The sequence below is a fragment of the Botryllus schlosseri genome, chromosome 1, assembly GCF_051294905.1.
Source record: "Botryllus schlosseri isolate E-star chromosome 1, Bs_hap1, whole genome shotgun sequence".
NCBI lineage: Eukaryota > Metazoa > Chordata > Ascidiacea > Stolidobranchia > Styelidae > Botryllus > Botryllus schlosseri.
The window spans coordinates 17340129-17365498 of NC_137236.1; the positions used below are offsets into that span (position 1 = coordinate 17340129).

Below are 25370 nucleotides of genomic sequence, written 5' to 3' on the forward strand. Positions count from 1 at the left end.
GATGTTATATTAAAGATAGGCCATACGCTGTCGGATCACCATCTGACTCTCTCGATACATAGAAACCATGTTTACCACAAATACGTCACTGCTTGCAGAATTAAGAAATGCAATCCAAATATATTCAATCCGACGTTACTTCCATCTCGCACAAAATGAAAGTAAAATGTTTGTACATTGTTTGTCACCAATCATGCAAAACTATCGGATAATGGATATAGGGAATAGTAGTTATAAGTCTAGTGATGATCGAACAATCCGTCATTTCGGTATAGACAAAGAAGTGGCACCAATAGGGCAATGTGGTATCGGGCGATTCGCAATGTGGTATCATGTGGATTGAAGATGTGCGTTTTCAGAGGATTGTGTACACTAGAATCCAGAAGTGGGACCTCCGAGTAATTTTAGAAATTGTGACTGCAGTCAAAAGACTGATCAACGATGATGTCAGAAATCTTCTTCGTATATCTATACTATCCAGTTAAAGGATTCTCATCATCAGACCATAATCTAAAACAGAATGAAATTGAAACTTAAAGTTTAGAAAATCCTAACAAATACCGCATATTATGAATCCGACGGTGCGGTTTATTTCTGGAGTTTCATTATTTGCAAGTTTGATTATCGCGTTACCGTACGATGGCAATCGATTTCCGACCACTGAAGAAATGATGGATAGGCTTTCCGACTTGGAACATCGCCTCAGTATGAAAATACTACAACAACACGGTAAGCGTTTGTATGGGCATTGGTCATGAGCAATTGAGCATCTATACCAGTGGTTCTTAACCTCGCCCTCCGACTCCTGAGTCATTAAACGTACCGACTCCGACTCCGTCGCCAACTCCGACTATTTTCTTTAAGAGGACTCCGACCCCAACCCGTCTGCAATAGTATTCCCAATTTACTTCGAAAATTATATGCCACAGTGACGGTTAAATGACTAATGTATAACCATTAAAAAGATGCGAACATATTATTAACGATGGCGTGCATAATTGTTTCATTGTGGCGCAGCTCTAATTATTCACTATGCAACTAACATGGTAGAATGCATTTCTAAATATCCTTCGGTTTATTCATATTTTATAGGTTTTCTTGACATGGACTCTTTAATACCCTGATATGTATGAATCATTCAAACATGGCGTCTATCCAATAATGTATAGTTAAAATGTCGATAAAACAATTGAAGTGTAGCTCTTGTGTATGAGTCAGCAACTAATACAGAGATCTAATTTACCAACTTCCTCATTACATACTATAGCCTACGGATTACAAGCACACACATTCTCACTACTAATAAACATTGGGCAGAAATGAAATTTAGGAAGTAGTCAAATGTCATATGTGTAGTCAAGCAGCTGAGCTACAATAGAAATATTTTTAATTTTGTCAAGTGGGAAGCAGCGTATGGTTATATTCACGTAGGGTTACCATACGTCTTCTTTTGAGAGGATTTGTCCTCTTTTTTGACTTTTTTGAAAGTGTCCTCGGGGGACGCCCTTTGTCCTCTTTTTTAGTCATCCACCTAGCAATGCGGAGAGAAAAACGGTATTTTGAGATCTGAGCGGAAAGATTACTTTTTTTTTAGTCAACCGATCACAAAGGGGGAAAAATTCACCGGTTTTGAGAATTCTTCTCCGGTTTTGCCAGTCTCAAATTTCTGAAAAAGTGTCCTCTTTTTAGATTTTCAAAATATGGTAGGCCTACATTCACGTCAATCTTACAATTTCACAAAACCAGACGATGTATATTTACTCTGTCACAGTATTATGGTGTAATTGCAAAATTTGCATAATTTGTGACTGCATCACGATAATGCATATTGCGACGCAACTGAATTGCAATTTGCAAATAGTGTCCAATTTCATCAATATCGTCAATAAAAATAACAGTGATTGATGGTGCATAATAATCCTTTTTTAGTCATTATTAGTAATTTAAAGATACATTTGAGAGCAATTGTTTTCATAATGAAGAAGTTGGATTCGGAGTCGGAGTCAGGGTGATTTTCACAAGCTCTGACTCCGACTCCAGCCATTATATTTTCACGACTGCGACTCCGACTCCAAGTAGTGCTAAAAATGTTCGAGACTCCGACTCCGTTAAGCGAATAATTAGCCTCCGACTCCGACTCCAACTCCACCGACTCCGACTCCACCGAGTCTGACTCCACCGCCCTGGTAGGAATTGTGTCTGACAAAGTAGGTGCATAGAAATAACTAGGTTGGGAGTTTATCCTTACAGGAATATTACGAGTTATCCGGTACTGCTGTGTTGTTAACAGTAAACATACATACGCACACGCTCGCCGCGACCCAATAACGTACGGTGTTCTGTATTTCGCGATTTCACGTAGCACTGCTTGACTACTTCGATTGGATACAGATCAAAATCGTGGCCTGGATAGACCAGAGGTCTCAAACGCGGCCCGACAGAGCATTTTGTGCGGCCCGCGACGACATTTTAAATTTTTATTAATTTGACAATATATAAGAGTCACATATATCTTTTCAGGTTATAAAGTGAAAATTCCCTCTTAATGCTCCGAAATCCTGAAACTATTCATCAAACTCCACTATCACATCAATTGCAAACGCTACCATGCAGTGGAAGACTTACTAATTCGCCACATTTCCAATTCATGATGACAAAACCTGACCCTGAGACGATTCGCGACTCAAATTTGTCAGTTGGACTTGGACGCGACTCAGACTCGGGCTAGCTCGATGGCAAAATGAAAATGACTGGAGTGGACTCGGAGTGATTCGGAATGCCGTGAATTTGTTAGAACCATGGACGCATCAAACTAATCGCGTAGCCTATCAGGGGAATAGTAATAGATCAGATGGTCGCAGCTTGGTATTTCGCTAACTAAGCAAGTAGTTATGGCAACCAGTGGCAATCTGTAAGTTACATCTTTGGTCGCTATACCACGTTATTAAGGTTACTTAAAGGTACCGAGTACAGTAGTGGTACGCTCCAATGATGTAACAACAATTGGCCGTTCGGCGTTTAGATATTCCAATCACTAGGACACATTCATTAATATATCTATATTATATCTATATTTTTTCTGCTCCTATATTTAAAGATATTTGGCCATGAGATTAATAGCCTACTTAAGTACTTATCAGAAGTATACCCGAATCCAGGATTGGAATTACAATCCTCAACCTAAAAATGTTTTGATATCAGATCATCAGTCTCTATTATCAATCTGTTAAATTTAAGATATTCATAGTAGCTGCAAAATTATAACCCGATAGCTTTTATGGTGGCATTATGCATTTTCTGCCCATATGGTGTCTATATCTCATAATTATTATATATCAAGTATACAACAACAATTCTATTCCAGTAGTTATAAATGTGACGATTCTTTTGGTGCCAAGCCCAAACTGATACAAGAGTTAATCACATTTTGACGATGTGTGTTTACTGTCAGTCTGCTGGGTCGGCTCACTTTCAATAGGACAATTCATTCATGCCAAAGAAGGCCTACTTGGAAAGATATAGAATACCCCTATAAATGCAGCGGCCCGCGGCAGTAGTATATAGGATCGGTCTGGGGGTGGCAGGGGCTCTTATGGGCCCGCTCGCATGTCGCATGGAAAACTCGTGTTGGCATATCGCGCTTTTAGACCCCCCTATCGCTCGCACATCGCCATTGGTTCTTATGGGTGCGCTCGCATGTCGCACTTTCCGGTATAGGCATCTCTCACACATCGCATGGAAAACTCGTGTTGGCATATCGCGCTTTTAGACCCCCCTATCGCTCGCACATCGCCATTGGTTCTCATGGGTGCGCTCGCATGTCGCACTTTCCGGTATAGGCATCTCTCACACATCGCATGGAAAACTCGTGGTGGCATGTCGTACTTTTGGGTATAGGCGGTGGCGGTGATTCGCCTAGGTAATATTTTGGTAATTAGTTTACCACAGAGCCGGCGTAGACGGCGATTCGAATATCAGCAATAACCGCGTTCACAAACTAACACTTCAAAAATGTGTGAAATAGTTTGCAAAACCCCGCGATCGCTGACAAGATAATGTCTCGGACATAACCATCTTTCGCGACTTGGTGTTACAGGCACATCGATCGCTCACGCGGTGAAATATTCGTAAGCATCACTCGCAGAATTATATTTTGGTAATTATTTTGTCACAGAGCCGGCGTAGACGGCGATTCCAACACCAACAATAACCGTGCACATAAACTAACACTTCAAAAAAAGGTGTGAAATATTTGTAAAATGCTACGATCACTCACAAGATAATGTCCCAGACATAACCATCATTCGTGACTTGATGTTACATACATACCAATCGCTCACAAGGTAATATTTTGATAGTTTGGTACGGAACTTGATTTCACTCGTAAGATTTATTAAGTAACGAATAACAGACCGCCAGTGTCGGTAACTTGAATAGCGACAAATTGTCACTTATTTCCGCTCTAACCCTAATCCTTTGTGAAGTGAACGCTTATTCAAAAGGGTGTGATATAATTTTAAAATCCAACGACCACTCACCGGATAATGCTTCAGACATAGCAATCCCTCATACCCGCTCACAAGGTAATATTTCGGTAATTAGTTTGTCACAGAACCGTCGCAGGCGGTGATTCGAAAACCGACAATTTGTCACTCGCCCGCGATCGCTATATGTTTCACGCCTCCAGAATAGTGGCTGACTTTAGTTGCGTGATAAGATCCATGAAAATATTCAATCAATGTGTTAGTTTATCAACTTGAAATGAAACTCGCTACACAAATCAAGTCGATTCGTATCTGAATGTTTTAAATCGGTACAACTCTAATCCTTTGACAAATCCCTTAACGCGTTTTTGTTGAATCGAACGTAACCCGAATATTGCTGACGCCGACTTTCATCCGCATCGAATTATTCGCGCATTCCGCGCCACTGTTTTCACACTTATAGAATCAATACCAACTATAACTCTACAAGAATCAAGAATCACAAGTATGTGCATTACACAGTTATTGTCTTTATTAACTTGAAATCAAACACTTAACAAAAACACGCAACTAATCATTTGGCAACTCTAGCATTACCAAAAAATTCCAGTATTGTTGATTGAAAATCCTTGAGTCATTATTATCAAAAATGTTATAGTACCGCATCGGAATCCATTCGCGGGATGTACTAAAGGTAAATCCAGATAATCCAAAATGGATTTGGACTTTGACAAACATGACTACCAACTTTGATCCAGTCACATTTCAAGATCATACTTTGAAACAATCCTTGAAACTTACAACTCTATTCACGACTGAGTTTTCCGTTTATCAAATAGAGTTTCAGTAAATACTATCGCGATATTTTAATGTGTTACTACACACAATAGAATCAATCAATGAAATAGCACCTGTTGTAAATATTTCTAACTTGACAACCACTTGTGCATACCGCGATCGACTTGTGACGCGATGAGTTAAATCGTAAATCGGAATATTTCAATCTATTTGTCGAAACCTTGAACAAACTATCAGGTTATTTTTTGTTGTAATCGAGTGAACGGAAATAGTATTACGTCTCAACATTTTAACATCTTCCCATACACAAAAGAGTAAAATACAAAAAACCTTGTCAAGTCAATCCGTTTGTAACTTACCCAACCAAAGCAAAAAGTATCCTTATGAAAAGTAGACAAGACTACGCGAGTAATCACCACAATCCAAAATCCATAGCAAGTTCGGTTGTATTCATAGTCCACCAACTCGTATTTTTATTCAACTGTAAAAGTCGTTACTATTCCGCAAGACAAAGAAATTACTATGTGGTATATTTTGTAAGACAAAAGTAATTACCTCTCGGTGTCGGCGACTTGAGATTACCATATGTTTTGAGCATATGATATTTGAATGTCTGACCAACGTAGTTAAGAATTCATTTCGTACGATCGAACACCGGTATTACATTGAAAGTTATCATGCTGTAAACATAAGGATTGACACATGGATTTGACATATGTAATAGTTGATCATGACTTGATTATTAAATTATTCGCGTTAATTAGACCCGGTGTTGCGGTAAAGGTTATTATGACAGCAACAAACTTTTCACCACCGTGGTTATTAACATATTGATTCGTAAAACTATACTTGTCTGAAATGTTCTTGGTTTGAAAGATATTCCGTGTTGGTACAAATCACTCTGTGTATTACGGATATCAGAAAATATTTTTACAAATGTAGTTGTTTCCAGTAACCAAGACTAAAGGTGACACAACAATTTCGTTTGGAATATCTTTACTGGACGCATCCTATTCTACTAGACTTGAGTAATACACAAAACTCATGGCATTAACAAAATCACAATAGGCGCTACACTGAAATCTACAAAATGTGTTTGTATTGTTACTCAAAGTAGTGATCATAAATTATCATTTAAATAAGTAATTGTAATCATAAAACCAAACTTGTGAAAGTCATTACCATAACAAAAGAATATTGTAGGTTGCTTGCTAAATGTATGCCGGAAATATTTGTAGAACGCTCACGACCAAAGAAATCGGAAATTTCTCCCCATTGTCATTCGTCAAAGTATATGTTGTCACAATACTCATCCCGTAAAAGATCTTACTTGTATGTGATTGAATCGCCGGTAATTAACTCGCTAAATCAAACCATAAGGAAATTTCACTCAGTCATCGGATTATGATATTAAACAGCGTCGCTTAATCGGCGTAGAGCGTTTTTCTAAATGCAAATCATACCTGACCAACAGAAAACAATTTTCACTCACCTTGTAATGAAACCACACTGTTAAAAATATTCTATGCCAAATTACTGGTCTGGTCCTGGCAGCAGTTTTACGACTCTGAGACCAGTAAATTTGAAAAATATTTTCCCGTAAATATTATTGACCGTAATTTATTTTTACAAAGACTGACTGTTAAAATTTTTACGGAAAATTCCCGTTACCTGATGTAACGGAAAACGGCTGTAATACCAAGTTACTGGTCTAGTCCAGTGCAGCAGTTTTACGCTGATGAGACCAGTAAATTCGAAATAACTCTCCCCGTAATATGATTTTACATATGCTGACCGTAGGAAATTTTACGGAAAATTTCCGTATCCTAAGGTAACAGAAATCTGCTGTAATATCAATATACTCGTCTGGTCCCTTGCAGCAGTTTTACGTTCCTGAGACCAGTAAATTTGAATCAGGTTTATTTGGTGCAGGAACACGTAAAAAAAAGTAAGTGTGGATAATGACGAAAATCCAGTCTTTCTTGTGGAGATCATCGGTCAGCAACTGCCTGAATGAAGAAGGCTTCATCAAAACTTCAGCAGCAGTTGAAGGACTGTACTTTGGGCCATGCTTTTTTGTAGGTTCTTCTTTAATCTGAACAAAGATTATGCTGTCATCAACACCGTTAAAATTTGGAAACTTTGAGATGCTATAGTATGACATACTGCGACTTTTCATATTCTTGTCAATTTCTTACATAATGATGGCCTAGGATAGCGATGTCGAACATAAGGCCAGCAGGCCGCATGCGGCCTGCGAAGCAATTCTGAGTAGTTTGAAAAACCCCTGTATTACCCAGCACATTTTCTAACAAATGTTGAGATATTATTGTAAGAAATGCTTCCCGCAAGGCCACAAATGTCAAGATCATAGACCGTGATATAATTATCCGACAGTGGTGTTATGGTTTTACTCTAGTCATCATCAGGAACAAGTTGGTGATACTGACATCCAATTCCAAAAACTCCAGAAAGTGCACACTGAGTTCATATTTTTATGAAGAAATGAGCCAAAAAGTAGTTATTCGTGAAGTGAAAAAAAACTGTTATATGCAGGTCGCATGGAAAATATAATAGTTATAAAAAATACAATTCAAATATATTTGGTCGCACTGCTGTATCACTTCTACTGTAAGGCCCCAGACAGACAGAGAAACCCGAATGACGATTAATAATGAGCCACATTCTAACGTCTGCGTTTACAATTAAATCACTTGTGTTCCTCAAAGCGCATACGATGAGTTAACGGCAGATTACGATTAAAACAAAGGGAGCATACAAATATGTCAGCTTATTCCGTGGTTAGAGTCAGTGTTTAAGCGGTTGAATTCAAACGATCAATCTTTGAATTTTTGCCAAACTTCCGTTGTTTGCGAGTAAAGGTGCTGCTAGAATATATCCATATGATATGATCGTGAATGTTATGTAATATACCAAAATGTATACAGGATTGATAATAAACTATTTAAGCGAAAAGTAAGGTCGGGCGTTTTGATGTACCTTAACATTTTGGAATGATTTGACTGATCCGGCCCGCGAGCGGTTTGAAAGTTTGAATCTGGCCAGCGACGCAAGTTGAGTTTGATACGGATACCCTTGGCCTAGGACTTCGTACCTGAATCATCTTTTCCAGCGTGATTGCAAACTTTTCTGGCAATACTCCTTTGCATCGCACGTCCAATGTATTTCGCACGGCATCGTGCTAGAAGCGAGAGGCGAAATGATCCCTTTCTATCACATAAGCATTCGACGTCATGATTCATAATGCCATAACGCTTCCCTTTTCGTGTAGTTCAATGTCAGAAAATGTAATACATTCTTATAAGCCATAGCTTCTGTTCACCATTAAACTGTAACGAAAATACATACGTCTTCAGAAACAGGACTGAGAATAACTTGCCAGATTTGAGCTCGGATACTGCTATACCTACAATATCTGCTATCAACACCTGCAATATTCTAAAGCTAGAGTTAAGCTGTGGCATCGAAACCCTCAATATCTTACAGCAACACATCTTGTTATTATCCAATACGAAAACATCGCGTCGATATAATATCTATCTCGGAACATTCAGCCGCACGTGCTCAGGCTCAGATATGTCTGACGTCTGACGCCACTATGTCTGGAAAATGTATGACGTCACAATGTACTGTTCGCTCGAGCAGCTACGAATTCATGATCAAACAATTCACAAGGCCATTCGCAGGAAAAAGGTAAAGGACGTCTACTACTCTCGTCTCAATGGCAAAGGAGCATGGCGGCTAAACACCAGTTCCAGTGTTTCGATATATAGTTTGCATCATACATGCGTTAAGGAGTCTACAATGGTGGCAGAACTGGTCCAACAGATAATTACACAAAAGATCATACCTGCAGTAAAACTACATAACATACCAAATTCGCTTGCCATGCTACTATTGCTAGACCTTAATGTCTCAAAGGATACTATTTATGAAGCGATATAAACGATGGTATCTGCAATGCCCAAATGTTCGGATACCATTCACCGATTAGCAATCAGCACGGCCATCGATGTCGTAATTTGGTTGATGATTGAAACATGATGTAATTACGAAAATCACATATATATATGTACATAAGACCGTAAGCGTGTAAAATGATCGAACTGTGAGTTCAATAGCAATGTTGCAAATATTGATTATCCAGTAAATCGCTTTTACGAATGCCAAAGTAAATCCGGAATACTTATTATCCAGTTAATTGCTTTTACAAATCCAAAAGTAAATCTGAAATACTGGTTATCCCGTAAATTGCTTCTACGAATTTAATCTGTAATTTTTTTACCCTCTAAAAACAAGTAAATTTACTTTTGACGTGCCCGTATATTAATTTAACGGGCATTTACCGTTAATATAACTGACGGGACAAATTTACCGGTATAATTTGGGTAAATCTACGAATATTTCTAAGAGTGCAAGTGGTGGACCTTCGTTCAATATTTTGTTTGTGTCAAATACTTTGCAATAAACACACACACTGGAGTGGTTGAGCTTTACATCATCAAGCTGTCATCTGTAAATCGAGATCACATCCGACTTGTAACTGTATCGTTTACCTAACCGAGTTGTATGCACAGTTTCATATTTTTATCATTTAGTGATTGCTGAACATACCAAACGATACACATTCACTTCCGAAATACTGCGTTGATCTCAATTCCCTTTGTCGTGATAACCGAAGTACATTTGTTTCGAATTCGTAACAGCCGACTTTTCTATGACACGATAAATTTTGACAAGTTATGCTTAGAAGATTGGTTGCATATCGCGAAAAATAACATACTGCTCATATTGATACTGTTAATCGGTATCTTCACGTGAGTCGATTTTCAAATGAGTAAAATTTATTACATGAGTTTCTCCGCTTAATGTAAATGAAAACTCAGTCGTCTTTTAACATCACAAAGACATTGATAAAAAGTAAGCAATCAAACACAACACTTTGTACGACACTAATTATTGTTCCACACATCTCATTTCATACTAAGTGTATACGAAAGATATTCATGTTACACGAAAATATTCGCTCATGCTACAAACCTGTACAATGATTGGTGGTGTAAGTCCAGCACAATTGTGGTATCCATACGAGGTTAGTTAACACAATTTACGACACCGAGGTCGCCTCATCCTTCGTAAGACAACAAACCAAGGCTTCAGGATATGTCCATGTCATAACAATAAATCAGCTACTCCAACAACAGAGTACATATGTTTTCTAGCACGGTGCTTACATCTTACACACAAATCAACCTACTTTGCTAACGAAAAGTGCTGAGTCATCACATGGTTGTCCTCACAACAATACAACTAAAACATACTATCATACAAAATGGCCGTTATAGTTTGCACACCAACGATACATCGTACAAGTAGCAAGTCTCGAGAATCCAGTTATTCAAAAAACGTGAAAGTGTTTCTACGCCAAGTCGGTATGTTGACGAAAGCATATATTGTAATATCATGATCGATTTACATTCGTTGGTCACAAAATGTCACTACTCTAAATAATTATTTTTCACTCAAAGCCTACTTGTCACCATTCGTTTCATCAAGCACGAGTTTAAGAAACCTGCTACGACATGAATTGTTTATGTTGTGTAAATAGGTAATAATTAATTTTAGTAACACTATATCAACATCATCGAGTTGCGCGAATAAATTTACATGTGGTCTTGTGGTTTTAATCGAAGTATACAGCACGGTCTAATGTAGAGTCATCTCTACTGTACAGCAACTCGGTAATCGAAATGTATTAAAATTTAAACAACGATCTTGTTTCGTCGCACCAAAAATATGTTTACTATCGCGATACTCTGCACAGGCCGTGTAAATCCTTTTCACACTCGTAATAGTATGCCAACAGCGACCGGCGACAACGTTTAACAATACCAACGACACTAAACATACGATACCTACCCAAGTAAAATTACCATTTTCACCTGGAGGTCGGTCGTTACCCGAGTAGAAATACCATTGTCCTTTGGAGATTTATCGTTTACCCAGTGTAACAAACCCCTTTTCCTTTGGAAATCTATTTTTTCTCTGGTTAACAAACCTTTTTCACTTGGAAATATATTTTTTCTCTGGGTAACAAACCTTTTTCACTTGGAAATATATTTTTTCTCTGGGTAACAAACCTTTTTCACTTGGAAATATATTTTTTCCCCGGATAACAAACCTTTTTCCCTGAGCAACAAACCATTTTCACTTGGTGGTCCGTCGTTTACCCGAGTAAAAATATCATTTTCTTTTGGAGATCCGGCGTTTACCCAGTGTAACAATACATTTTCACTTGGAAAAATACTTTTACCTAGAGTAACTAATCATTTTCTCCTGGGTAACAAACCCTTTTCGTCTGGAAACTATCATTTACCTGAGTACCAATACAGTTTTCACTTGGAAATCTACCTTCTCCATGGGTAACAATATCATTTTCGTTTTGAAAACTGACAACCACACCGGACAATTTGATAGTTTTGAACATGAATTTGTTTTCCATGATGTTTGTACACCGACAAATTGTATGTACACCTCGTCTACGTGAATACTTGTGAACAATCGTGACGTACTTGATGTGTAATGTCTTGTTATTTTCATGGAGACACAGGGTGTAACATGTTTACTTGAATATTGGTCGTTGGTTCATGAGTGAATATCCGGATCAGGCCCCCACACACTTTCTCGTATTAGTGATCCGGTTTCAGCTGACTGGAGCGACATGTATTGATCAGTAAAGACACAATATAGTAAACAGACCTGAGGAAACTCACAAGTAACCCGGAGTTGTTAGCGCGATGGGGAACATAAATTCATTATCCGTGTATCAACCAGCTACCAAAGTCGAGGAGGTGTTTTATTCAGACATTTTGACTCTGGAAAATCCAAAGCACGAACCCGGACATCACGGACATATCGGAAACCCCTTTATCCGCCAATTCCGAAAACATACATGTCGATGTACAACAGCTCATTGTTATTGTATGTGAGTAACCAATGATTTTGATGGGATGCATCAGAGCAAGTGAATATTTGATTAGACAAATGTATCGGAGTCGTGGTTGGTGTATATTTTGTCACTGCCCGTTGTAACAATATACAAAACTATCAAATTGTCCGGTGTGGTTGTCAGTTTTCAAAACGAAAATGATATTGTTACCCAGGGAGAAGGTAGATTTCCAAGTGAAAACTGTATTGGTACTCAGGTAAATGATAGTTTCCAGACGAAAAGGGTTTGTTACCCAGGAGAAAATGATTAGTTACTCTAGGTAAAAGTATTTTTCCAAGTGAAAATGTATTGTTACACTGGGTAAACGCAGGATCTCCAAAAGAAAATGATATTTTTACTCGGGTAAACGACGGACCACCAAGTGAAAATGGTTTGTTGCTCAGGGAAAAAGGTTTGTTATCCGGGGGAAAAATATATTTCCAAGTGAAAAAGGTTTGTTACCCAGAGAAAAAATATATTTCCAAGTGAAAAAGGTTTGTTACCCAGAGAAAAAATATATTTCCAAGTGAAAAAGGTTTGTTAACCAGAGAAAAAATAGATTTCCAAAGGAAAAGGGGTTTGTTACACTGGGTAAACGATAAATCTCCAAAGGACAATGGTATTTCTACTCGGGTAACGACCGACCTCCAGGTGAAAATGGTAATTTTACTTGGGTAGGTATCGTATGTTTAGTGTCGTTGGTATTGTTAAACATCGTCGCCGGTAGCTGTTGGCATACTATTACGAGTGTGAAAAGGATTTACACGGCCTGTGCAGAGTATCGCGATAGTAAACATATTTTTGGTGCGACGAAACAAGATCGTTGTTTAAATTTTAATACATTTCGATTACCGAGTTGCTGTACAGTAGAGATGACTCTACATTAGACCGTGCTGTATACTTCGATTAAAACCACAAGACCACATGTAAATTTATTCGCGCAACTCGATGATGTTGATATAGTGTTACTAAAATTAATTATTACCTATTTACACAACATAAACAATTCATGTCGTAGCAGGTTTCTTGAACTCGTGCTTGATGAAACGAATGGTGACAAGTAGGCTTTGAGTGAAAAATAATTATTTAGAGTAGTGACATTTTGTGACCAACGAATGTAAATCGATCATGATATTACAATATATGCTTTCGTCAACATACCGACTTGGCGTAGAAACACTTTCACGTTTTTTGAATAACTGGATTCTCGAGACTTGCTACTTGTACGATGTATCGTTAGTGTGCAAACTATAACGGCCATTTTGTATGATAGTATGTTTTAGTTGTATTGTTGTGAGGACAACCATGTGATGACTCAGCACTTTTCGTTAGCAAAGTAGGTTGATTTGTGTGTAAGATGTAAGCACCGTGCTAGAAAACATATGTACTCTGTTGTTGGAGTAGCTGATTTATTGTTATGACATGGACATATCCTGAAGCCTTGGTTTGTTGTCTTACGAAGGATGAGGCGACCTCGGTGTCGTAAATTGTGTTAACTAAACTCGTATGGATACCACAATTGTGCTGGACTTACACCACCAATCATTGTACAGGTTTGTAGCATGAGCGAATATTTTCGTGTAACATGAATATCTTTCGTATACACTTAGTATGAAATGAGATGTGTGGAACAATAATTAGTGTCGTACAAAGTGTTGTGTTTGATTGCTTACTTTTTATCAATGTCTTTGTGATGTTAAAAGACGACTGAGTTTTCATTTACATTAAGCGGAGAAACTCATGTAATAAATTTTACTCATTTGAAAATCGACTCACGTGAAGATACCGATTAACAGTATCAATATGAGCAGTATGTTATTTTTCGCGATATGCAACCAATCTTCTAAGCATAACTTGTCAAAATTTATCGTGTCATAGAAAAGTCGGCTGTTACGAATTCGAAACAAATGTACTTCGGTTATCACGACAAAGGGAATTGAAATCAACGCAGTATTTCGGAAGTGAATGTGTATCGTTTGGTATGTTCAGCAATCACTAAATGATAAAAATATGAAACTGTGCATACAACTCGGTTTGGTAAACGATACAGTTACAAGTCGGATGTGATCTCGATTTACAGATGACAGCTTGATGATGTAAAGCTCAACCACTCCAGTGTGTGTGTTTATTGCAAAGTATTTGACACAAACAAAATATTGAACGAAGGTCCACCACTTGGTTTCATTACAAGGTGAGTGAAAATTGTTTTCTGTTGGTCAGGTATGATTTGCATTTAGAAAAACGCTCTACGCCGATTAAGCGACGCTGTTTAATATCATAATCCGATGACTGAGTGAAATTTCCTTATGGTTTGATTTAGCGAGTTAATTACCGGCGATTCAATCACATACAAGTAAGATCTTTTACGGGATGAGTATTGTGACAACATATACTTTGACGAATGACAATGGGGAGAAATTTCCGATTTCTTTGGTCGTGAGCGTTCTACAAATATTTCCGGCATACATTTAGCAAGCAACCTACAATATTCTTTTGTTATGGTAATGACTTTCACAAGTTTGGTTTTATGATTACAATTACTTATTTAAATGATAATTTATGATCACTACTTTGAGTAACAATACAAACACATTTTGTAGATTTCAGTGTAGCGCCTATTGTGATTTTGTTAATGCCATGAGTTTTGTGTATTACTCAAGTCTAGTAGAATAGGATGCGTCCAGTAAAGATATTCCAAACGAAATTGTTGTGTCATCTTTAGTCTTGGTTACAGGAAACAACTACATTTGTAAAAATATTTTCTGATATCCGTAATACACAGAGTGATTTGTACCAACACGGAATATCTTTCAAACCAAGAACATTTCAGACAAGTATAGTTTTACGAATCAATGTGTTAATAACCACGGTGGTGAAAAGTTTGTTGCTGTCATAATAACCTTTACCGCAACACCGGGTCTAATTAACGCGAATAATTTAATAATCAAGTCATGATCAACTATTACATATGTCAAATCCATGTGTCAATCCTTATGTTTACAGCATGATAACTTTCAATGTAATACCGGTGTTCGATCGTAAGAAATGAATTCTTAACTACGTTGGCCAGACATTCAAATATCATATACTCAAAACATATGTTAATCTCAAGTCGCCGACACCGAGAGGTAATTACTTTTGTCTTACAAAATATACCACATAGTAAGTTCTTTGTCTTGCGGAATAGTAACGACTTTTACAGTCGAATAAAAATACGAGTTGGTGGACTATTAATACAACCGAACTTGCTATGGATTTTGGATTGTGGTGATTACTCGCGTAGTCTTGTCTACTTTTCATAAGGATACTTTTTGCTTTGGTTGGGTAAGTTACAAACGGATTGACTTGACAAGGTTTTTTGTATTTTACTCTTTTGTGTATGGGAAGATGTTAAAATGTTGAGACGTAATACTATTTCCGTTCACTCGATTACAACAAAAAATAACCTGATAGTTTGTTCAAGGTTTCGACAAATAGATTGAAATATTCCGATTTACGATTTAACTCATCGCGTCACAAGTCGATCGCGGTATGCACAAGTGGTTGTCAAGTTAGAAATATTTACAACAGGTGCTATTTCATTGATTGATTCTATTGTGTGTAGTAACACATTAAAATATCGCGATAGTATTTACTGAAACTCTATTTGATAAACGGAAAACTCAGTCGTGAATAGAGTTGTAAGTTTCAAGGATTGTTTCAAAGTATGATCTTGAAATGTGACTGGATCAAAGTTGGTAGTCATGTTTGTCAAAGTCCAAATATTTCATTTTGGATTATCTGGATTTACCTTTAGTACATCCCGCGAATGGATTCCGATGCGGTACTATAACATTTTTGATAATAATGACTCAAGGATTTTCAATCAACAATACTGGAATTTTTTGGTAATGCTAGAGTTGCCAAATGATTAGTTGCGTGTTTTTGTTAAGTGTTTGATTTCAAGTTAATAAAGACAATAACTGTGTAATGCACATACTTGTGATTCTTGATTCTTGTAGAGTTATAGTTGGTATTGATTCTATAAGTGTGAAAACAGTGGCGCGGAATGCGCGAATAACTCGATGCGGCTGAAAGTCGGCGTCAGCAATATTCGGGTTACGTTCGATTCAACAAAAACGCGTTAAGGGATTTGTCAAAGGATTAGAGTTGTACCGATTTAAAACATTCAGATACGAATCGACTTGATTTGTGTAGTGAGTTCCATTTCAAGTTGATAAACTAACACATTGATTGAATATTTTCATGGATCTTATCACGCAACTAAAGTCAGCCACTATTCTGGAGGAGTGAAACATATAGCGATCGCGGGCGAGTGACAAATTGTCGGTTTTCGAATCACCGCCTGCGACGGTTCTGTGACAAACTAATTACCGAAATATTACCTTGTGAGCGCGTATGAGGGATTGCTATGTCTGAAGCATTATCCGGTGAGTGGTCGTTGGATTTTAAAATTATATCACACCCTTTTGAATAAGCGTTCACTTCACAAAGGATTAGGGTTAGAGCGGAAATAAGTGACAATTTGTCGCTATTCAAGTTACCGACACTGGCGGTCTGTTATTCGTTACTTAATAAATCTTACGAGTGAAATCAAGTTCCGTACCAAACTATCAAAATATTACCTTGTGAGCGATTGGTATGTATGTAACATCAAGTCACGAATGATGGTTATGTCTGGGACATTATCTTGTGAGTGATCGTAGCATTTTACAAATATTTCACACCTTTTTTTGAAGTTCGCTTCGACGAACTTACGCGTAAGCTCCACCCTCGCTCGCTGCGCATACATGTGTGTATAATACCATACAGCCACTAAAATTTGATGTATGTGAGCATGTAGTGGGGAATCTCGGAAGACCGGGGCCGGCGGGCCATATTATCATGTGAGACGAAAAACTGTCCGCGGGCCGTATATTGCCCGCCCCTGGTCTATGTCTTTCCAAGTAGGCCTTATTTGGCGGGAATTAATTGTTCTATTGAAAATGAGCCGATCCAAAAGACTGACAGTATCGTCAAATGTGATTTACTCTTGTATAAATTCAGGCGTGGCACGAAAAGAATCATCACATTTATGACACATTTATGTGCACGGTTATTGTTGGTGTTGGAATCGCCGTCTACGCCGGCTCTGTGACAAAATAATTACCAAAATATAATTCTGCGAGTGATGCTTACGAATATTTCACCGCGTGAGCGATCGATGTGCCTGTAACACCAAGTCGCGAAAGATGGTTATGTCCGAAACATTATCTTGTCAGCGATCGCGGGGTTTTGCAAACTATTTCACACATTTTTGAAGTGTTAGTTTGTGAACGCGGTTATTGCTGATATTCGAATCGCCGTCTACGCCGGCTCTGTGGTAAACTAATTACCAAAATATTACCTTGGAAGTGACTCCTAGATTTAGCAAACTATTTCGCACTGAATGGATTAGTGTAATAATCGATAGTAGCACGCATTTGGCCGGGAAACAATTCCGCACGCAGGTCATTCGAAATATAGGTCGCACTGCTTAATCCTCACAACAAGCCACGTTTCCGTTTGTGCGGTTATTGTTGGTGACTCGTACATATTCAACACCGCGCGAGAGATGCCTGAAAGTGCGAATCACGACCGCACCCATAAGAACACATGGCGAATCACCACAGATCCTGTAAGAATACACGACAGGCGAATCACCGCCACCGCCTATACCCAAAAGTACGACATGCCACCACGAGTTTTCCATGCGATGTGTGAGAGATGCCTATACCGGAAAGTGCGACATGCGAGCGCACCCATAAGAACCAATGGCGATGTGCGAGCTATAGGGGGGTCTAAAAGCGCGATATGCCAACACGAGTTTTCCATGCGATGTGTGAGAGATGCCTATACCGGAAAGTGCGACATGCGAGCGCACCCATAAGAACCAATGGCGATGTGCGAGCGATAGGGGGGTCTAAAAGCATGATATGCCAACACGAGTTTTCCATGTGACATGCGAGCGGGCCCATAAGAACCCCTGCCACCCCCAGACCGATCCTATATACTACTCGCGGCGTCGTCAAAACTGGAAATCTGGCCCGCGAGCACATTTGAGCTTGAGACCTTTGGGACAGACTGAGGTTGACGAGTTCATAATTGCATAAATTCATATTACTGCGCACATAGACGGTGAGTAGATCTTAGCGAAGGTGGCGAACATTTTTTTAGTAAACAGCACGTCAAATTAATAGGTGGGCCGCGGTAAATTGTCATCTCAAAATGTGTGGTTGCAACCATAAAAAGGTCAGAAACGCCTGCAATATAGACAAATTTCGTATGCAATGTTTTTAGCGAAGCTAGCACTTTTATCGAAGGACCAAGTGGTTTTTAACCTTTTCCCTCCAGCGCCCATTTTATTAATGTTGCCTAGGTCTGGCACCCGACATATTTTAAGAACTGTAGTATAGTACAAGCGGGGGGAGGTTGATGTCCGGTCGATCTTTTCGTATTGGGACTTTATACTATTGGAAATATTTCGCACTTGAATCGAGCGCGAGGACCAGTAGATTAATTAACGATATAATAATTCAATGTGTAATATTCACAATCGAATCACTCATGTTCTCGATTTTGCCCAGCCCTAGTTAAGAACCATTGGAATAACGGAAAAAATTGACAAAAGTTATTTTTGAACAACTCTAATGTATTGTATATACAATATACATACACTGTACAAATGTATATACACAACACAGCTATGCCTATATTTATTACGATTGATATATATATGTAAGTCTATTTTTTCGAGCCGGCCTGTCGAAGTCAGCATGAATACAGATTGGTTATCACTTTCTAATTTCCGGTATTTTAATAGTCATTGCCGAAAGCAGTGGTGACCACCACATTGGTCACAGGGTAGACCAGCGGTTCCCAACCTTTTTCGACTCATCGCCCCCTTTTGAAGCTCCACACCGATCATAGCCCCCCCCCCAACTAATGGGAACCCAAACATGGGTATACAAACTGGGATCACCGGCGAGTTGACTAATAAAACAAAGGTAAACTTTTCGGCTCGACCTCGAAATAACACTTTTGCAGCTAAATTTTCATGAGTTGACTAAAAAAGTCGAATCTCCAGCTTGCCTCCAATCAGGACCGTAACAGCACTTCGTCAGCCCACCCCCCCCCCCCCAAAAAAAAAATCGTTGGTCTTGGGCCCCCATAGTCTGATAAACCATACCACATACCCCCCTCAGCCAGTGGGCTTTTTGTCGCTACATATCAGCTATACCCTATTTCATGTACTGTTTGGTGAGTCACCGTATTTAGGCTGAACGCGCAAAGCACGAAAAATTTATATAATTCATGTTTGAATCGGTCAACATGGTCGGGAATTGATTATATATTGCTATCAATTTTTTATCCTCTCTCTGCTCATGGCTAATAAGATTTAACGGTAGAGCTGAGTGTGGTGTGTTAGAAAAGGTAGGACCCCCAGGCCCTAAGTAGTAATTATACATCTTCGGGCGGACCCGTTGTTATATTGACTTCATTGCATGATGATTTTCCGTGACCTCCTATATCTGCTTTGTCAAAATATATGGAAATCGCAAAAACGTACCAAACTAAATGACGCACATGATTTCAAATTGGTATTTAACTGGCAAATAATTTTTCTCCGCGTGATTGCATTTGTCCTGTAGGGTTCACATCGCCAGTACAGGAACATTCGAGGCCATCCATTAGGGTGCCTATGGACAATTAAACATATATCGAAGTTTTTGGTCAGCACAAGGGCATTCCTTTTCGTCCAAGTTCTTCTCGCTATTGGACGTTCTGGCATACTTCTCGGAGTCGTATGTTACATGGCCTATAACTTCATATGTCTTAGTGCAGGGGTCGCCAACTTAAAACGGGTCGCCGGACACTTTTCAAAATTCGTCGACGCCGCGGGCCGCATGACTTCTATATCGAGGCAACACTATTGAACGGCCATGTTTATATAACTCTACGTCAGTACAACGCTAACGTGGAAGCCGTGCAAATCATGATTTGTCATGTTATGAATAACCACAAGCATTCGCATTGTAGTCGCGCGGAGCGCGAAAAACATTTCACGTTCTCGAGTGAATTTCGTCATTAATATTAGTGAATTTTCACTTACCATCAAATATTTATCCTTTCTCAAATTCATCGGTAGAGTTGATTTAGGGAAGTTATCAATTCTGCGCTGCATCTATGGGTGGGCAAATTGTTTTAGTCCCTTCTGTTGCATGCTGTTATTTCTCGACATCTCATCAGCATTGTCGGTATAGTGTATAGATATTGGATTCGCCCAAACATAGGCCTATCAGAAACAAATTTCCTTCGTGGCGAGGAAAACACGGATTACAAATTGTTATTTATTTACGGGACGCATCATTTTCCTCTGCAGTTCGCATCTGTATTGCATGGTATTGTGGTTAGCTATACACTAGGCTTACCATATTTCGGAAATGAAAAAAGAGGACACTTTTTCAGAAATTTCAGACAAGCAAAACTGGAGAAGAATTCTCAAAAACAGGTAAATTTCACCCGCATCATGATCGGTTGACTAAAAAAAAAAAAAAAAAAAAAGGTCATCACTTCCGCTCAGAGCTCAAAAACACGTTTTTCACTCCACATTGCCAGGTGGATGACTAAAAAAAAAAAAAAAAAAAAAAAAAAAGGTCTTCTTTTCGCTCAGCGCTGAGATCACCACTTTTCCCTTCGAAATACCCGCCGGAGCTTCACTTCTGCGCTAATTTGCGGCATATCACTCGCAAAATCTGACCTAAATTTTCAAAAAAGAGGACAAAATCTCAAAAAAGAGGACAAAAGGGCGTCCTCCGAGGACACTTTCAAATAAGTCAAAAAAGAGGACAAATCCTCTTAAAAGAGGACGTATGGTAAGCCTACTATACACTGTACTTGCTTGAAAATTATCTCCTCGTAAAGTTTGGTCTTTTGGGGAGCCCGAAGTCGTTTTCAAGGCGTCTCGGTCTGGGCAGTGGCGGGCCATTACACGTCAAGTCAATATGCTTATTCATATCAGCAAATTCTTCCTCCATGGAATGATATCACAATCGCCGAAGCCGTAAAAGCTAGTGAGGAATAGTGACATTGGGCACAGGATGATATATTACTTTGAAAAACAACGACAATATGTTTAAACTGAAATCAATTTCAGCATTTCAAAATGTTTTACTAAGCGTTTTTCCGTAATTTTAAAATCTGCTGGTCGCCGGCCGCAAAATATGACCTCACGGCCGCATGCGGCCCGCGAGCCGCGTGTTGGTGATACCTGTCTTAGTGTGTCCTGGCGCAGTAATGGCCGACGCCGAAGTCTCCATTTCCCTAAATCATGCGTATTTTTGTTTGGGGAAAGGTGCTTCCAAGTCAAGATATATGACAATACTAAATCGTGCGCAGCGCGAAAGATTTTGAAAAAGTTGCATGAATTTCTAAAAATTTCTAAAAAATTACTCTATAATTCATGTTAATTCACCAAATAACATTAGGCCTCCTTCGGGTGCGGCAGTTACGGTCCTGACTGCATATAGCCGTTTTAACGCGCCATCGCCCCCTTCGTTGTTTTCGCCCCTTATCGCTCCCTTCGTCCGTTTTCGCCCCCCTATCGCCCCTTCGTTATTTTCGCGCCCCAGACCGCCAAATCGCCCCCGCTGGGAACCACTGGGGTAGACTATACGATAAGTTCGTTTGCGATCGCAACTTCTGCTTTATCGAGGTTCGCATGCGAACTAGAACGTGAAGCGAACGTCCGTACCGTCGCTAATATGTTAATTTCCATTTTCTGCAATACGGGAAAAAATATTCCGTATCATTTTTGCGGAATATTACAAATGTTGCGTTGAAGCCACAAATATATAGAAATATTAAGCAATAAATTGTGCGTCCGGGAAAAAATGAACAAGTCGATCACTCTGTGTCCAGATAAGTGTGCAGTTGAATGGAATGGTATCTGCTTCTTTGCCTTATTCTATCATCCCGGCAAACTTACTCACGAGGCCGCAAGATTAGCCTGCAAAAAACGAGGGGCCGAGCTCGGCAACATTCATGCAGAGGATCAATTCTACGATATTATGGAATATCTGAGACCGTATATCGCATCCAGAGCTGATGGAGTAACCAGTTACGGTATCACAACTGGTATGAGATACGAGCCCAAGGTATGTCAAATATTTTTTTAATCACATATACCTGTATATCCATGTTTTGCAATGGAATAGCAGAAAAGGCAGTGCAAGCATGGGCAAATATTCCAATTACGACAAATCGCGCGAAAATTGACCCACATATATAAAGTAATCTCGAATACTACCAGCGTATTGACACACCATATGGGCCATTGAAATAGTAGGTGGAAACACAAGATCATATTAGCATTGGAATTTAAACATCATCCGGCATGTTTGGAAAATAACATTACATCAGGCATATCACTTTCTCCCGTGTAACCGGATCCTGATCAGGACAGTATTCGAAACTTCCGATTCATTCCAGTAATGTGAATTTACAAATTAACCGTTACCCTATCGTTTTCTTCAGATTACCACTCTTTTACACCGTTTTTTCATGGAGATGTCATAAAATGGCCACATAATATGGAATGCAATTGTTGATGAGGCAAACTCTCCCTCTCTTTCTGACTCTCTCTCTCCCTCTCTCTCCCTCTCTCTTAAAACAAACCAGTTTTCCTACATGCTGATATCTATTTATAAAAAATCTTCTGGAGGCACAGAACTTCAATATACAATTGAATGGTATATTCATATTGAATATACTACTTTATAGAGTAGAAACAAATGGTATAGCGAATCAAACGATCGTGGGGAAGTTTGTTTCGCAAAATGTATTTACGACGACTTGCCATACAAATCATAACGCACCTTCATTTTTAATTTCCAGTCCCAGATCCTTTATTTGTCCGATGGCACCAAGGCGCCATACGTACATTGGATGTCGGGGCATCCTCCGACAGGATCGGACTATACTATCGTAGCACTCTCCGTGAAACCCGAAAGATCGCAGAATTATGGGATGTTTACCGCGAAAGCTTCGAACGCAAGATACGCGGCTCTGTGCGAAATAAATATTTAGAATGCAAGCAATCTTACAAATGAACGGAAATACATATACGGAATAAATCGACCGTTATATTACTCAGACTGAAACGATGCATATACAATGCTATATGCAGGCGTCACTCACGGACGCGGATCAGGATGCAGGTTAGGGTTATGACTTGACAAAAAATTCAAAATTTTGTATGTTCTGTAGTCGGAAATGATGAACTTTTTTTCCTGATTTAAAAACTCTCAAAAGGTAAAACTGTCCTGCAGCGATAAGTGTCTTAAATCTAATCGGAATTATAATAAGTCCATTCTAGCTGTCCCTCGCACTAACATAATTGCAGGAAGGTAAGTGAAATTGTTGAAAAAACTTTAATAGAAATAGAAAAGCACAAATATTATAATAATATAATATAAATTTGTTACAAAGAATGACTTTTGATTTGTTAATTGTTTTACATTTGGACCAATGTCGAAAATTGAATTTAGTTGGTGTGGGACATTCTTTTTCGATTTGAACAAAATAATAATAATTTTCATAAATTATACAAAAATCTTCATTGATTCCTGCTGCAGGCGAAATTTATATTCAAGTCATAACCCTAATGTAGGTACTGTGGCGTTGCCAAGGTTCAAAAAGTTCTTATTCAAATTTAATTAAGTATAAACAACCCATCTGTGATACCAGAATATTCATCCGCGCAAAACGCAAAATGTAGGGTCCTATAGAAAAGACGCAATATAATCGACGTCATACAGGAGAACGTAGGAAAGTCAACGTGCGACTAACTAATCGCCCATTCTAATTAATTTACTGGTATTTTTCAATTTAATTTCTGTGACATTATTATTATTATTTATTCTTTATTCACAGTAAAACTGGTAGATACACACATAATCCGGGGAGCAACCTGCCCCCAAAGGAAAATGGCGAGATTGGAGTAAATTTTTAAAATTTCAGTAATACATTCAAATTGTTATTCCTATGCAATACACGGAGAAGTCAGATTACAGAATTGCAGCAGATGAAGAATTGGCAAGGGTTACAGAGCAGAGGTAGAGATGATTGAAGATGAAGAATCGAAATTACAGAAATTATGCTGTGATTCACAAGCGTAATTTTAGTCCAGTGGTGCATTCAAGGCCTTCTGAAGAATGTGCACAGTGCCCAATAATGTGATCTTTTGGATCATGTCGAATCGAACGTTACCCGGAATTTGTTGGATATGTCTCATGAGTTTTTTGCTCACGACCCCCGTAGCACCAATGACTATCGGTACAATGTTTATTTTGCATCGCCACATTTTCTCACATTCCATTTTGAGGTCTGCGTATTTGGAGTATTTTTCTGATTCTTTTTGCAGTAGGTTGTGATCAGCTGGGACAGCCAGTTCAATGAATAAGCATTCTCTTTTCTTTTTTAGTTTGACGATTATATCCGGGCGGTTGCTCCTGATTTCGCGGTCAGTTATAACTGGTACATCCCACAGAATTTTTACTTGTTCGTTTTCTGTCACTGGTGCTGGGCTGTAATCGTACCAATTTTTTGTCGAAGTGGTGATGTTAAAATGTTTGCATAATTCAAGATGAATGTAGTGACCAATCCTATTGTGTCTCCATGTTATTATTATTATTATGTATAAAAACATTTAGTGGTGCTTTTCGCATCGAAGGCTTTTTGCACCACGGCGATTTAGACATTTTGATCAAAATGATAGCATGAAATGTCATGAAAATACAAGATGAGTTCGTAGCTAAATGCGACGCTTTGACTCTCGTATGAAGTCCAGTAGATCGGCAATAATGTTGCTGTCCGTTAAAAGGTTATATAGCTGGAAAGGTACGTTCTTGGTCTGCGCGATACGTTGTAGCTTTCTTCTTATCTCAGTCAGATGTGAGCAGGTCATAATATAATGTTCGACTGTTTCCAATTCGCCGCAATGCTCGCACAATGGTGATTCCGAGCAGCCAATGTGGTGGAGATGTGCATTGAGTCCACAA

The 25370-nt window shown here is 38.8% G+C and overlaps 1 protein-coding gene and 1 long non-coding RNA gene across 2 annotated transcripts; one reads left to right on the forward strand and one right to left on the reverse strand.

The window, feature by feature from the left end:
* Nucleotides 1–227: 227 nt before the first annotated feature.
* Nucleotides 228–23448, forward strand: LOC145443485 (C-type lectin-like). The gene is made up of 3 exons (XM_080321449.1): nucleotides 228–729; nucleotides 22231–22466; nucleotides 23206–23448. The coding sequence occupies exons 1-3, from the start codon at nucleotides 570–572 to the stop codon at nucleotides 23395–23397; spliced, it is 588 nt and encodes a 195-aa protein (XP_080177575.1). The 5' UTR covers nucleotides 228–569; the 3' UTR covers nucleotides 23398–23448.
* Nucleotides 7186–10105, reverse strand: LOC145443495 (uncharacterized). Its single transcript, XR_013916446.1, has 2 exons — nucleotides 8398–10105; nucleotides 7186–7377 (listed from the first exon to the last, which is right to left on the reverse strand). It is a non-coding gene; the product is annotated as an uncharacterized LOC145443495 (long non-coding RNA).
* Nucleotides 23449–25370: the final 1922 nt, after the last annotated feature.